Consider the following 14,207-nt stretch of genomic DNA (forward strand, 5'->3'; position numbering starts at 1 on the left):
GGTATTTTTATTGCTGTTTGAATATAGTTATCTCCATTTTCCTGCCACCACTTTTCCCCGCCTCACCCACCCCCACCTCCCAGTCTCCATCCTTCCTGCCTTTGGCTTTGTCCATGGATCCTTTATACATGTTCCTTGACAACCCTTCCCCTTCTTTCCCCCTGTTATCTCCCTACCCCCCCCTGTGGTTACTGTCAGTTTGTTCTTTATTTCAATGTCTCTGGTTTATTTTGCTTGCTTGTTTGTTTTGTTGATTAGGTTCCACTTATAGATGAGATCATATGGTATTTGTTTTTCACCTCCTGGCTTATTTCACCTAGCATAATGCTCTCCAGTTCCATCCATGCTGTCACAAAGGGTAGGAGCTCCTTCTTTCTTTCTCCTGCATAGCACTCCATTGTGTAAATGTACCATAGTTTTTCGATCCACTCATTTACTGATGGGCACTTAGGTTGCTTCCAGCATGTGGCTATTGTAAATTGTGCTGCTATGGACATTGGGGTGCATAGGTTCTTTTGGATTGGTGTTTCAGGATTCTTAGGGTATAATCCCAGCAATGGAATTGCTGGGTCAAAAGGCAGTTCCATTTTTAGTTTTCTGAGGAAATTCCATACTGTTTTCCACAGTGGCTGCACTAGTCTGCATTCCCACCAACAGTGTACTAGGATTCCCTTTTCTCCACAACCTCGCCAGCACTTGTTTGATGATTTGTTTATGATGGTCATTGTGATGGATGTGACGTGGTATCTCATTGTGGTTTTAATTTGCATCTCTCCGATGGCTAGTGATGCTGAGCATCTTTTCATATGTCTCTGGGCCCTCTGTATGTCCTCCTTGGAGAAGTGTCTGTTCAAGTCCTTTGCCCATTTTTTAATTGGATTGTTTGTCTTCCTGGAGTGGAGTCCTGTGAGTTCTTTATATATTTTGGAGATCAAACCCTCGTCCAAGGGCATTTTACATGTATACAAATTTCACACCCAGCAAAATGTTCATATGGATGTATTTAAATTTTATACTAAGGCCGTTGTGTAGACAGTCTTTGTTTTTAAAATTAGCAATAATTACATCTTGGATAAACCTCATTGGCTATGATACTGCCACTGCAGAAAGTTGAGTAGGAATTCTAAACCATGAAAAAAGTGGGTTGCTTTTGTTCACCTTCAGATGACTCCACACTTTCTAATGGAATTAGGTAGAGCTGCCTTTACACTCCCAGGCCTGTCTCTCTTTCCTGCTGGGGGGCGTGGAGCATGACATGTAGTCTCTCTAAACGTGAGTGTCCTCACTTGTAAAACGGGGATTAGTAACATCTTACGCTCCTGTGAGAATTTAAGAGTATAAAAATGTATCACAGGCCCTCTGGTCCTCCATAAATGGTAGCGATTATTTTCCCTCCCAGATTTGGGTGCTGAGAAAAAGTCTAGCCCCTATCTGATAGGCTGGTTGTTTTGTCTACCGTTAGCAGAGACTGATGCATATATACAACTTCAGACAATTTAATTATGAACACATGGAAAAATTTCCTTTCAAGATTCACTCTTGGTCAGGATGTTTTCTGGGAAGTGAATGCTTAGATGATCATTATTAGACCTGACACAGGAAAAAGAATGTCGGGCTAAAGCTCAGTAGACTTCTGACCTGAGGTCAGTGGAGAGGGTAGATAGGCGGGAAGGGAGCTCATTTCCCTGAAAAGAGCTAAACCTTATTAAAGCGTATCAGAGATTTCCTTAAGCATTTTTATCAGGAATTCTCATTTCTCCCCAGAAGGTTATGAAATATATTCTCAAAAGGTTCTGTTCCAGATAGGTTTGATATTTCACGATAGAATTTATGAGAAGAAGGAAGGGCAGTTTGGGAGATCTCCAAGAAACAAGGTTCTCAGTTACCATCACAAGAGCACTAAAGAGCAGTTACCAGCTAAAAAAACCTTATAATTACAGTATGTGGAAATCATCATATATATATTTAAAAACTGTCTGGAGGAATATTCCATTAGGAGTTAACAGGGATCACCAGTTACCTCTGCAATAATTGATGATTGTGAGATTATGGAAAATGTTCACCCTCTATACTGTATCTTTAATGTTTTATTAATTTAAAAATGAGCAGGTATTGGTTTTACCAGCTCAGGGATGAGTGTCACCGGTAGCTAGCTCTCTCCAGTCCTTCTTCATTACTGAGGATCACCAGGTCATCAGATGACCAAGGCGGTCACCTGGGCTTCCCATACTGACGCTGCCTTAGAATCCTGTGGAGGGCCCACCCTCAGGGTTCCTGATTCAGAAGGTCTGGGGCAGGGTCCACAATATGCCTCGCTGACAGGTTCCCATGTGATGCTGCCCACTTTAAGAATCACTATGGCCCAGGAAAGAAAACCTCAACAGGGGAATCGAAGCCAAACAAAGATGAGTGTCACTTACTGCCCACTCTGCCTCTGGCTGGCCTGTAATTATTTTTGAGGAAGGCAACTTGATTCGACTGACTCTATTTAATAAGAAGTTGTGCTAGAAAAGTGATGGACCCTATCTTATTAAATGAGAGCCTCGTTGAGAGACTTTTCAATTAAGTCCCGTGGCCTCTGGGGTTTGAGAACCCATCTAGGGTGGCTGCGGCTCATCACCCTTGGCCCAGGCCACCGGATGTGGTTTCTCTGAACCTTGAAGAGGGAACACTGAGGGGGCTAGGGTAGTGGTTATTGCAATACTCATGTGTCCTGTTTGGGAAGCAATGTGGGGCTGTTCTTGGAGTAGGCAAAATACAGGGAAAACCATCTCCACGTGCCCCAAATAATCTACCAATCACAAATATCTTCACTCTTTTTTTATTGTGGTAAAATATACATGACATTTCCCATTGTAACCTTTATGAAGTGTACATTTCAGTGGTTTTACATTCACATTGTTCCATCCACCTCCAGAGCTTTTCATCTCCCCAAACTGAAACTCTGTACCCATTATCACTATTTTAAAATACACAATTGCCTTTGTTGAGATAATGATTCAACATGCCATACAGTTCACCCATTTTAAAGTGTATAATCCAATGATTTCTTAGTATAGTCATAGTAATGCAACTATCACCATGAATTTTAAATTTTACAACGGTTTTGTCACCCCAAAAGAAATCTTTTTCCTTTAGCAGTCACTCCCCAATTCCTCCAGCCCCTGATCTACTGTCTGACTCTATAGACTTGTCAGTTCTGAATATTTCATATAAATGAAATCATATGATATTTGTCCTTTTATACTGGTTTCTTTCACTTAGCATTGTGATTCCAGGGATTACCCATATAGCTTGGATCACTCATTCCCTTTTGCACTCACTCATAGTACAATTCAAATCTGAATTTATCATCTCCTCTCTACCCCCAACAGCTTCCTTCTCCACTTGGGTGATCTCTCTATGTACTCAGCTTCCAGACAAAACACTTCTTTGCAATCCTCCTGCTTTGCTCCCTACACGCTCCCCAAATACACTGCCTCACCAGATTTGTCAAATGTAGTTCAGAAATGACTCTAGATGTGACCTCTCCTCTTTGTCCATGTTAGTGCCATTGTAGTCCTTGCCTTGAATATCTCCAGCCCATCCATGGCCTCCCACTTTCAGGCTCCCCTCCTCCAGTCCCACCTCCATTTATCTTGCCAGTTACCTTCCTAAAATCAGTCTGCTCAGAAACCCGTGCTCTTACCCATTGCCTGCAGGCCCAGGTCACACTGGGCCTGACACAGAAACAGAATCAGACATTTGTTTGCACTCCTGCCCTTTTCACACAAGCCTCCTTGTCACGTCGTCTGTTCCCCAGACTCTGAGCATCCTCTCTCATTCCTGCCTCTGTCTGGAATGCCAACAAACATCTGCGTGTGCTGGAGACCCAGCTCCGATGGAACCCCAGTGTGTGATGGGGCCTCTGAGCTTAATTTCTCCTGCAAGGTGAGGGGGAAAGAGAAGTCACTTTTGCAAATCAATTCCTACTTTAAATCTTCATTACTGATAAGATCAAAAGCCCCTTATCCTTAATCAGCTCTCATTTTTAAAAATTGGCCTGTCGGGATAGTTTATTCCTGTGTTAAACACTAATTTTTATGTTTAAAGTTGTTAACATTTACTATAATGCTTATTTCATACATATGATCTTCAATTACTGGCTGGTGCTTTTTTGGAATATCACTTGGCTCACTTTTTAATTGTGAAAATTCCTTTCCTTACACATGAGCCTTTGTAATTTCGAGAGGGGAGGGGGTTAGGTAGGGTGGGTAGAAAACAACAGAAACCCTATTTCTTGTTAATCTCCTAGGACTCTTTTCCCAATGTACTATTTTTTAGTCAAAGAATTGCCATGAAAGAGGACGGAAAAATGTTCTTGGCAAGTTAGTCTATAAACTGAGGCTCTTCTTGTTTTTGATACAAGTTCCTGTGACTGATCAACTTTGAACATGATTATCCAGGCGCTCTCCGGATTTTTAAACAAGAACATCCTATTCCCGTTTTTATAGCCTTGTGGGAGAGCATATTTCACCTTCTAAGTTATTTCCTTTACAAAGCAAGCTTTTCCTACAAATCTTATAAGGCTAATCATAGTTTAGCTGTCCTATAAATGATCTACTTCTCTGATTTGATTACTTTGCATCTCCATAGAGCTGGCAAAACCAGCTTTCTTGGATTTGTTGCAAAGGATTCCCTGAAAAGGATAAAAGCGGGAGTGAGTGGGTCATTCCAAGAGTGGGTATTAAGCCAGGTCAAGGATAATAGAGTAAGATGTTATTTCTACAGCTTTTGATGTGATCCAAACAAATTACCTTTACTCCGGTGTACACGATGTGAAGGAGGAAGGGAAGAAACCTGCCTCAAAACTGTCAGCACGTAGCCTTGACTGCTTGCTCGGAGTGCTGTCTGCCAGGGCTTCTCCTGAAATTTGCACCCACTAATTCGAGAATTTGAGGTGGATGTGCCTACATCAATGATCACTGTGATTTTCTTTCCTTCATTTCTTCTACATTTATTAATTGGAATTCCTCTGTAAGAAAGACTTGTCCCCTCTTCCTGACTTACTTAGGCAGCTCTTTATTTATATCCATAGGGACTTAAAGATATGACTTTTATTCTGTGGATTCTAATTCAATAGGATCATTATTTTGTTGCTTGAATTGTTCCAGCTTTGGCCTTTGGGAGCTCTTTCAGGTTGGCTCCTGTGCCCTTTTCACTTGACTCATCATTTTTATTGAGCACATCCTTACTTTGTGGCACAGAAGGGTTTTTTTACATTTCTCCATAATGCTCCTGAGAAGTACCAGATAATGACTGTCTTTTGTAAAGCACTCGGCATATAATTTATATTAATGTAAGATGATATTAAAGGTTATCAAAGCAAAGTATCATTCATCATGTGGAAATTACAGATGTCAAGTCCAAGTACTCGGAGAGAGCAAGCATGACAGGTTTTAAGTGCTATATAGGCAGAGGCTCAATTGCCTATTTTTAGCCAAAATGTTACCACCACCAAGCAACACGGTGGGGCCTTTTAAGTCATGTGATCTCATTTAAAGTGTGATGGTTCTGCTACTTTCCATTCCCAAAATTCTTCTTTTCTGGTAGAAATGGGAGTCCAGTGGGACAAAAATTTGTTATTAAATACAATGTATTTCTCTAACATTCATGAGATGAATTCACATAATTTGAAATATTGCACTAACTATTCTGTTTTAGAATGCTCTTCTAAGAGGGAGGCGGGATGAGGAATCATGTCTATTCTTGTTAGCAGCTGGATTTGAATCTTCATATAAACTTCCCTTGTGCTGCTGGTCAGCAAAAGTTTCTCGAAGGAAACATAAAAGGACAATAGGAACAATTCGGAAGAACGAAACAATACAGAGTGGGAGAAACGTCCGTTTTTGTAATTTAGAGAAACTTCAAATGAAAAAAGTCTGTAGTGTTTTGAGTAGAATTGATACAACTCAGCTTACTTAAGGCCTTAAAATTAGGGCACAGATCAGAAATTTTTTTAAATGTTAAGTCTTGTATCAGTCTGTGTGTGTGAGAGAGATAAAATGACAGATTCATCCATGCAGGAAGCATAACCAGATCGAGGAGTAGGGCCACATCACTCAGGCTCAAGAAGGAAAAGGTACACCCTGAAATAGACCGGAGCCAAAATAAGATGCAAAAGTTCAGCTGATCTGTGTTCACGCATGTGAAGCTGGAAAACAAAAAGTAAACAAGAAGAATGACTTTCTCATGTAGGACAGAGAGACAAGTAAGATTAAGCAAGGCATACAAGCTGCTGATTTTCCCCCCTGAACCCTACAAAGTTCAGCCACCACTTTGCTGGTGTGGTTGTGGTGGCCTCTGCCATGTCCCGGTAACCCCAGCCATGGTGGGGACCATCAACATGTTCAAAGACTGCGCACCCATTGCTCTGGGAATGCGTGGGGCAGCCAGCCAAGAGTCCTCAGCATTGAGATGCTAGTGCACCATATAAGTCCAGAGCAGCTATTTCCATGTTGAAGCAGGCTGAGTCACTTTTAGGGTACCAAGCCTGTTGGAGAGAGGGATGAAGTGGCCCAGTGACCCCACCTTAGGAAGGAGAACACCTCGGGAATTGGGCAGACCCCAGATCAGTTTTTCTGGGTGAGGTTCAAGAAAATAAAAGTCCCAGTAACAGTGAGTCTTAGCCAGGCCCTATGAGTTTTACGGTTTGTCAACTCACCTGTCATATCACAAGGTCTCATTGCCCTGATATGCCAAGGCATGCAATGAGGGAGGCACCATGGTGCCTGGAGTAGGTATAACTGAGTCTTCACCTGGACCTGCAACACTTCAGACTCTTAGTTTCCATGTTCCTCAGGATTCTGCCATTGACGTCATTACTACCTTCTCAGCAGCTGTGTGGAGGGTTCTGCTGCTCCTGGATTTAGTCTTCTCTTCAGACTGATCTCTGATACACAAGAAAAGTAATTAGAAAACTGATGCTACTGATCTCTTGTTCATGAGACTCTGATGCTGAGGTGTGTTTTTTTCCCCCAAAGTTAATGAAACAGTTATAGGAACATCTTCCTGCAGAAATCCCAGGATATAACCAATTCACAAGAGTTGCACCACATCACAGGTGAGGTATGAAGACAGCCCTGTATCGGGTAGGAGGTCAGCTTTTATTGGTTACCTGTGGGTTCATGAACCCTCAGCCTCCTCCATTTCTCAGGGCCAATGATTTAATTGCTTTATTGTCTCACTTTCCCTCTTCCTGAATGTCTCCCATCTATTTCATTATATCATCCTACCACCAGATGGTGGACAGGGAAAAGAAAATAACGGGACTGTAAGTGAATGTGGTGGCTGGCAGACTGTGGTGAAAGGTGTGGTGGTGAATGGACCCAAAAAGGAGTTCGTGAGTTAGCAGGAATTCCCACGGATTCCCTTTTTTTTCATTTTAGTGCCCACTCAAGGGTGGGCTGCGCAGGTCTGGGGGTCAATATGGCAGGCACAATGATGCCCGTTGGGGAGGGAGCTAGTGCCTTAGTGTATTCCTGGGAACATCATCAGAGCCTAGGAACATTGCTGAGCAACGAACCCCACCTGGCCCACGCACGGGCTCCGGGTTACCGCTCTGTGAAAGTCGGAGCGGGGCGACGCGCCCCACTCGCACCACTGTGCCCTTCTCTGTCTTTACGCATCTCCAACCCACCACCTCCTACGTGCAAACTCGCACCAAGCTACACTGAAGTGACAGAGTACGTATCTCCTTCTACAGGGACCCCTTCTCCCTGCTCTCCAACAGCCCTTTCTGTGAAGCCTTATTCGGAGTTGCTTCGATGCCCCCAGGGTTACCAGCCATCACTGTCAGCAGGTGCACGGCCCCTCACCTGTCCGTGGTCTGCCCTCCCCCAGCCTGCCCTCCCACTCTGGTCGCGCCTCGCGGTGGGTTCCTTCCACCTCCTTTCCTACTTGCTCCTTCACTCGGACACCCCCTCCCCCACAGACTCCCACCTCCTCGGGTCTCGAGGAGTCTCGCGGCATTTCCCGGGGCGTTAGCCTGCCGCCGCGGGTTGGGGGCGGCTTCGCACAGAGCTGGGTCCCTCCCCAGCGGGCGGTGAGGGGGGCGCCCAAGCGCCGCAGCCACGGGAACGCTCCGCCCATCGCAGGCCCCGCCTTCGGGCCCCGCCCCCGCCCCGGCAGCCGCGCGTCCCCGGCAGGAGGAGCCGCAGGAGCACCGCGGCGGCTGCGAGGAGGAGGGGAAAGCGGGCAGCGCGGTCGCGGCTGCTGGGCGCTGGGCTGGGCGGCGCTTTTTTTTTTTTTTTTTTTTTTCGCAATTTCCACTCGCGGGGAGCAGGAAACCCGGCGCAGCCGGGCGCAGCGGGCCGCGATGCAGCAGCAGCAGGAATCGCCCCGGGGCAGCAGCTACAGCAGCAGCAGAGGCAGCAGCGGGCGGCGCTGAGCCGCCGCGGCCGCCGCTACAGAAAAGGAAGCCGGCCCAGCCGCCGCGTCCCGACCCCTGCGCCCCGGTCCCAGCGCACCACGACTCAAGCGCCCGGACCCCGGCGCCCGTATCCCCGCGCCCGCCTCCTCCAACTTTCACGCTGCCTCGGCGGCCCGGCCCGGCTCAACGCCAATGGGTAAGTGGATGGCCGCCCGCGCCCAGGCGCCCCGGTGCCTACCTAAGCCTGGGGGCGGCTTGCCCGTTTCAGAACCGCGGAGCAGGGCTGGGAGCCCCAGGGGAGGGCCCCTACGGGTGACACCGTGGTGGGCGCCCTGCCCGACTCGCGCACCCCCATTCACTCCCACTCGCGTCCCTGCCAAGCCCGCGCGGCGCGGACGGGAACCCCATGGGGGCCTGGGCGGAGGACCGCGGGGGCCGGCCAGGGACGGCTGGGCTGAGGGATGCAGGGGGTGTGGTTGGCTTTTCGGGTGGGCGGGGAGAGTTTGGTCTTGGCCATTTTCTCGCCCCAGCGCGCCCTCCTCTGCGCTGAAGACGCGGGTGCCGGGAGCTGCTGGGTTCCTGCTCTGTGCGGGGCTCGCGGTGCCTGCCTTGACCGCAGCAGAGGAAGCCGGATTCTCGTGGTCTCGGGGCGGCCGGGGACTGGGTTGCCTTTGCTGGGGGCTGGCGTTCTGGGGCGCGGGTAACGCCCCAGTACCAGGTTTGGCGCGCCACCCTCGGGTCCTGGGCGCCCCTCTTCCTGCCGGTCCTGGCCCCCTCTCTGCCTGCCTGCCCTCTTCCAGCTCAGGGAGCTATCCGCTCTGTGGTGCTCAAAGGCCACTTCCCACATCCTCTAAGTCTGAGGCTCAAAGAACTGGAAACGGCTATCCAGTCCTTGATATACCGATCAAACATCAGTTCCAAGTAGGCAACTAACCCTTAACCCAAGCCCCCTCCTGGGGTCCCATCTGGTATAGACCACTGAGCATTGGAGCCACCTTGCTGCCCAGAGGACTTGACACTTGACTGGGCAAAGGACTTGTGACTGCTTTGGCTGTGAAACGTTTGGTCCACTCAGCCAATATTCTGACTGGCAACCAGTCTCTCTCTCTCATGCTTCTGGCAGGTTATTTTAGGGTGTTTCTAGGCCAAGCATAGGAAGGCTGGAGATTATAATAAATTATAATGAAGTGAGACCTTTCTGTGTTCAGGTACTAGGATTTGGGTAGGCTAAGTGATAGGCAAGTCGTCATGGGATGCATATGACGACAGATGAACTGAAAAGGGAGGTGTAGCTCAGTCAGTTATTTACAGACAAAGTTAAAATCTCATTTGTGGTCATTTGCCAAAATGGTTTTCCTTTTCTAAGCTGCTGGTGATCTCATGGCCTCTCAGCGTCAGTGGCACTTTTTTCTCAGTGCCCTTCTCTGTTCCCCTCACCACCTCCCTCTAAAGTTGTTTCTCTGTTACCCTTTCTCCCACAGCACATTTTCCTTTTTGTATAGCTGTGTTACATATTTATTTTTGTTTAGCATTTATCTCTCCTAATGTAAGCTCCATGACCACAGGGGCAGTGCTGTGTCACCCCATTTTTCGCTCAGTGCTGTTTTCTGTGGTGCCTGGCATGGAGCAGTCCCTAAGTAAATATTTATTGAATGAATGAGTGCGTATGAAACCCTCCTTCTCTGTGGAAGACAAAACACAGCTCCACACTCTCATTGTGCTTTGGCACCTAATAAGATGACTTAGTTCATTAATGAAAGTATACACTCTAGAATCACCTATCACTTTAGTAGCAGATTGGTTTCTCCATAGGTCACCAAAAATGTTGTTTTGATCACCTTTCATTTTGGGTGGGTTGCTGAGAGGGTTGTGCACACACACAGAAGTCTTCTGGTGCTTTCTCTATCTCAGTAGGAAGAGGACTGAGTCCTAGTTAAGAAGAAACAGACCTGTTTATCATTCAAGTCTGAACTGTTTTCATTATCCAGACCCTTCTAAGAAAATTAGAGTGTTTCTGCAGTTTATAATCCTTACACGCTTAATCTTTTTTTTTTTTTTTTTTTTTTTTTTTTTTACTGTAACCATTGCAAAAGGGGGGGGTGCAGAAAATGATCTTTATTTATATCAGGTGTTAATAGTTACAAGCAATAAGAGTAAATATTGTCATTTAACTCATTAAAACGCTTAGAGTGGGATTTAGTATGTTTGTAGTAGTTTGTGGCTGAAGATCACCTGCTCTTTTCTAAAGCATCTTCAGTGATGTATTCCTGTTTGTGATTGATTATGTACAGGTATTTAACAGTTGCTTCTGTATGTGTTCTGATGGAGCCACCTGACCTTGCTGTTTTTCAAGCAGGTGTGTGTGTGTGCCTGCGGGTACTCCTCTCCCCCAGTCCTCCAAGTTTTTGGTTTTCAGATTTGTTCAGTTTATCAATTTGAGACACTTGTATTGTTACCTGGCCTGATGATGATTTTTCTGTTGATGGATAACACAATAAACCTGTGTTAATGGTCTGTGATCTGAAAAGTAACTGAAAAGTATCAAATCCCTAGCCCTGAAATGAGGCTGGTTAGTTGTGCAATGGCCTCTTACAAAAAAGCCTGCTCAGAATATGCCCTCTGAGCTTGTGGGGAGATGCCTACGGTGCCCGATACAGGGTAAGTCTCTTGTAACTGCAATTGCACACATATTATTACCACCCAAAGCTGTGAGTAGTGAAGAATTTGCAAGCCCAGCAGATGATTGCCATTTAAAGAATTCCAGAGTAACAACAAAGTTTGGACTGTTTTTAGCAATGTATTGTTTTGGTGGTAGACTGCTTTATGCTAAACTAAAGCTAAAGTGAATATCACATGTTGGCCACTACAATCTCGAGTTAGAAATGGAAGAAGAGGCTCCACGTTTATTGCTTATGACTGCAGGTCCATCACAGCATAGGCAAACCCTTGCTACCATCCTGCTTGCCCAGACCTCAGTTGTTTCTTCTCTGACCACTTCAGTTCTTTCTGTATTGCTGACATTCTCCATCAACTCTTGTTTTTGTAATTGTTTTAAAGTAGCTTGTGTACAGCAGTCAGTATTCATCCATCCATCTATCCATCCAACTTTTATTGACCTCCTGCTTTGTGCGAGGCATCGTGCTAGGAACAGGTACACAACACATGCAGACCTGGCGGCTTGTGCTTCTCGGTCTCCTGGGAAAGGTAGACTTGAGTGCAGTGCTCGCCACAGTATGTAATTATAAGTCATGGCAGGTCTCGTGAAAGGAGATTAGAGAGGGGGATCTGATTTAGGCTGCCGAGAGGTAAGGACAGTGGCATTGAGGTGGTGTTTGACGTGAAATTTGAAAGTCGAGTAGGAGTCGCCACTTCCCTCCAGCCACACCCCCGGGAGCACACCTGGAGTGGAACAAGCAGGTTTTCTTCTCCTTGCAGTGAGGGAGATCGCACACCGTGGGGCATCACAGCAAGAGGGTGTCAGGAAGGACCATGTATAGGGCTGGGCCTGTATCATGTACTTATGGGGAGCTTTTAAGGAAGCCGGGTGTTGCTCTGGACTGGGGGTGGGGCAGTTCCATGACCGGGTGTCTTTAACTGTCATCTGGAAGCAGGAAGACTAGACAGAGGCTATGATGGGTGAAGAAGCAGCAGTCCCTCATTAGCCAAGATTGGGAGATATTTGGTGACATTTGTGGTTTGGACCATGCCCATGCTTTGTCTGTGTTCAGAAATGATTACCGAGGGGCCTTGTTTTCATCTTGTCCCTTACCAGTCAGGGTGGCCTTGTCTGTTGCTGGCGTTCTGAGCAGTTGTTTACGTTCCACAGGAAAGTGCCCGGCCAGCTTCCGGACGGCAGGGACTGCTTTTCTCTGTCCCTAAGTTGAGTAAGTGATGAGTCGGACAGGGAATAGGAGGTGGTAGGGGAGGAGAATGGCTTGCTAGTTATATTCTGTGGGTAATTCTTCATGTCAGCCAACTCTAGTCCTGGGACTGTTGTTCACCTGTACACAGAATGAATGGACAGTTGAAATGCTATGCCAGGGGAAGAGATCCAGAGTAATGCAGAGCAAGCCACTAAGAACCAAGAAGTCAGGGCGGCTCTTAGTGGGAAAGATGCAGGACAGGAAGACATTAGAATCCTTTCAATGTGACAGAAGGAGCGTCTCTGATATGGTGGCTTTCAGAGTGTGATATGATTAGTATGAGAAACCAGCAGCATCAGCCTCCCCTGGGATCCCATTAGAGACACACATGGCCCAACTCTGACCTACTGAATGAGGAACTGTGGGGGGTGGAGCCCAGCAGCCTGTGTACTAATGAGCGCTCTAGGTGGTTCTGATGCATGCTCAAGGTCGAGTTGAGAAAGCTGAGGTCCAGAGTATGTGGGTCACTGAAGAGTACACGAGCACTCTGATCATAAAATAAGATGCTGATGTGACACATGACCTTAGAGGAGAACAATATGCTCCCAGTTCAGAACAAACCTCTTATGGAGTTATTGGAATAGTACCATGTTGAGTCTTCCATGAATCCAGTCCGAGCCAGACGTCTGACACCTGGGCATCAGGGACACTAGCTGGCCCATGTCATTGTTAGTCACTTGGACTTTTGCCACAGTATCACAAAGGTCTTTCCTATCATCCTTTTTTGCCTTCCATCCTCTTTAAGGGACAGTAAAAATAGCTTGTTTGCATTATTAGGGGTTTTGATATTTGTGATTTTCTGTACCTGGTACCTGTATATTAGTTTCCAATTGCTGCTGTAACAAATTACCACAAATGGTGACACAAATGTATTTAGCTTCCAGTTCTGGCAGCCAGAAGTCTGAAATGTGTCTTGCTGGCTAGAATTGAGGGGTCAGCAGGACTGTGTTCCTTCTGCAGGCCCCAGGGGAGACTCCCTTTACTTGCTTTTTCCAGCTTCCAGAGTCTGCCCACACTCCTGGCCTCGTGGCCCCTTCCATCTTCCAAGCCAGCAATAGCCAGTCAAGCCTTTCTGATATCGTATCACCCCGATACTCACTCTTCAGCTTCTCTCTGCCACATTTGAGGAGGGCAGGGACTGCGTCTGTTTGGTCATTGTGTCCCTGTGCCTGGCACGTGGTAAGCCGAAATGAATACTTTTGTGGTAATTATCATTCCTAACCTTCTAGTTATCTTCACCCAGGTGTGTCTTAGACACCTCAAACAGAGCATGTTGTAAATTGAGCTCAGCATTTCTCTTCCATGGTACTTGTCCTGACTCTTTCATTCCCCATTTCCTTGAGCGTATTGCCACCTTTCCTGTCACCTCCATAGATATTCATCTCTTTGTCTTGCCTCTTCTTGCTTCTCTTCTTCCCTGTCTCAGTCCATCCCAATGCAGTCAAACCCCAGGTATTTCTGGAATTAACCCCATGAATCTACTATTCTGCAGCTGCTTTAGATCCTGAATGTCTTAGCAGAGCCTCTGTGAAGTCCAACAGCCACCCAAGCTTTTTCTTGCTCCATGCTAATTCAGGTTGAGCTGTGTCTGCATAGTTCCCCTGATGGGGAATGATTTCACTCTCTTCTCTGCCTGGTAGTCTCCCTGTGTTAGTTTCCTTTTGATGCTGTAACGAAGTAGTACAAACCCAGTGGCTTCAAACAACTTCAACTTGTAATTGTATACTTCTGTAAGTCAGAGGTCCAAAATGGGGTTTGCTGGGTCAAAATCAAGGTGTTGGCAGGGCTGCTTCCTTCTGGACGCTCTGAGGGAGAACCCATTTCCTCCAGTTGTTAGAGATGGCCTGGATTCCTTGGCTTGTGGCCACATCAGT

The 14,207-nt window shown here is 46.5% G+C and overlaps 1 protein-coding gene and 1 pseudogene across 4 annotated transcripts in view; one reads left to right on the forward strand and one right to left on the reverse strand.

Annotated features, from left to right (window-relative positions):
* Window positions 1-989: 989 nt before the first annotated feature.
* Window positions 990-1,112, reverse strand: LOC139440562 (U4 spliceosomal RNA; annotated as a pseudogene).
* A 7,187-nt stretch (window positions 1,113-8,299) lies between these two features.
* The window catches only part of SH3KBP1 (SH3 domain containing kinase binding protein 1), a 311,830-nt gene continuing 305,922 nt past the window's right edge, over window positions 8,300-14,207 (forward strand). For 2 of the 4 annotated variants that reach the window (XM_053917427.1, XM_053917429.1), the window contains exon 1: window positions 8,300-8,606. In XM_053917427.1, coding sequence (XP_053773402.1) covers window positions 8,603-8,606 — 4 coding nt within the window. In that variant the 5' untranslated portion in view covers window positions 8,300-8,602. The remainder of the gene's footprint in view (window positions 8,607-14,207) is intronic. The other 2 variants (XM_053917430.1, XM_053917428.1) reach the window with 1 other exon arrangement.

This window comes from Desmodus rotundus, chromosome X (genome assembly GCF_022682495.2).
Source record: "Desmodus rotundus isolate HL8 chromosome X, HLdesRot8A.1, whole genome shotgun sequence".
In the NCBI taxonomy this organism is placed as follows: Eukaryota; Metazoa; Chordata; class Mammalia; order Chiroptera; family Phyllostomidae; genus Desmodus; species Desmodus rotundus.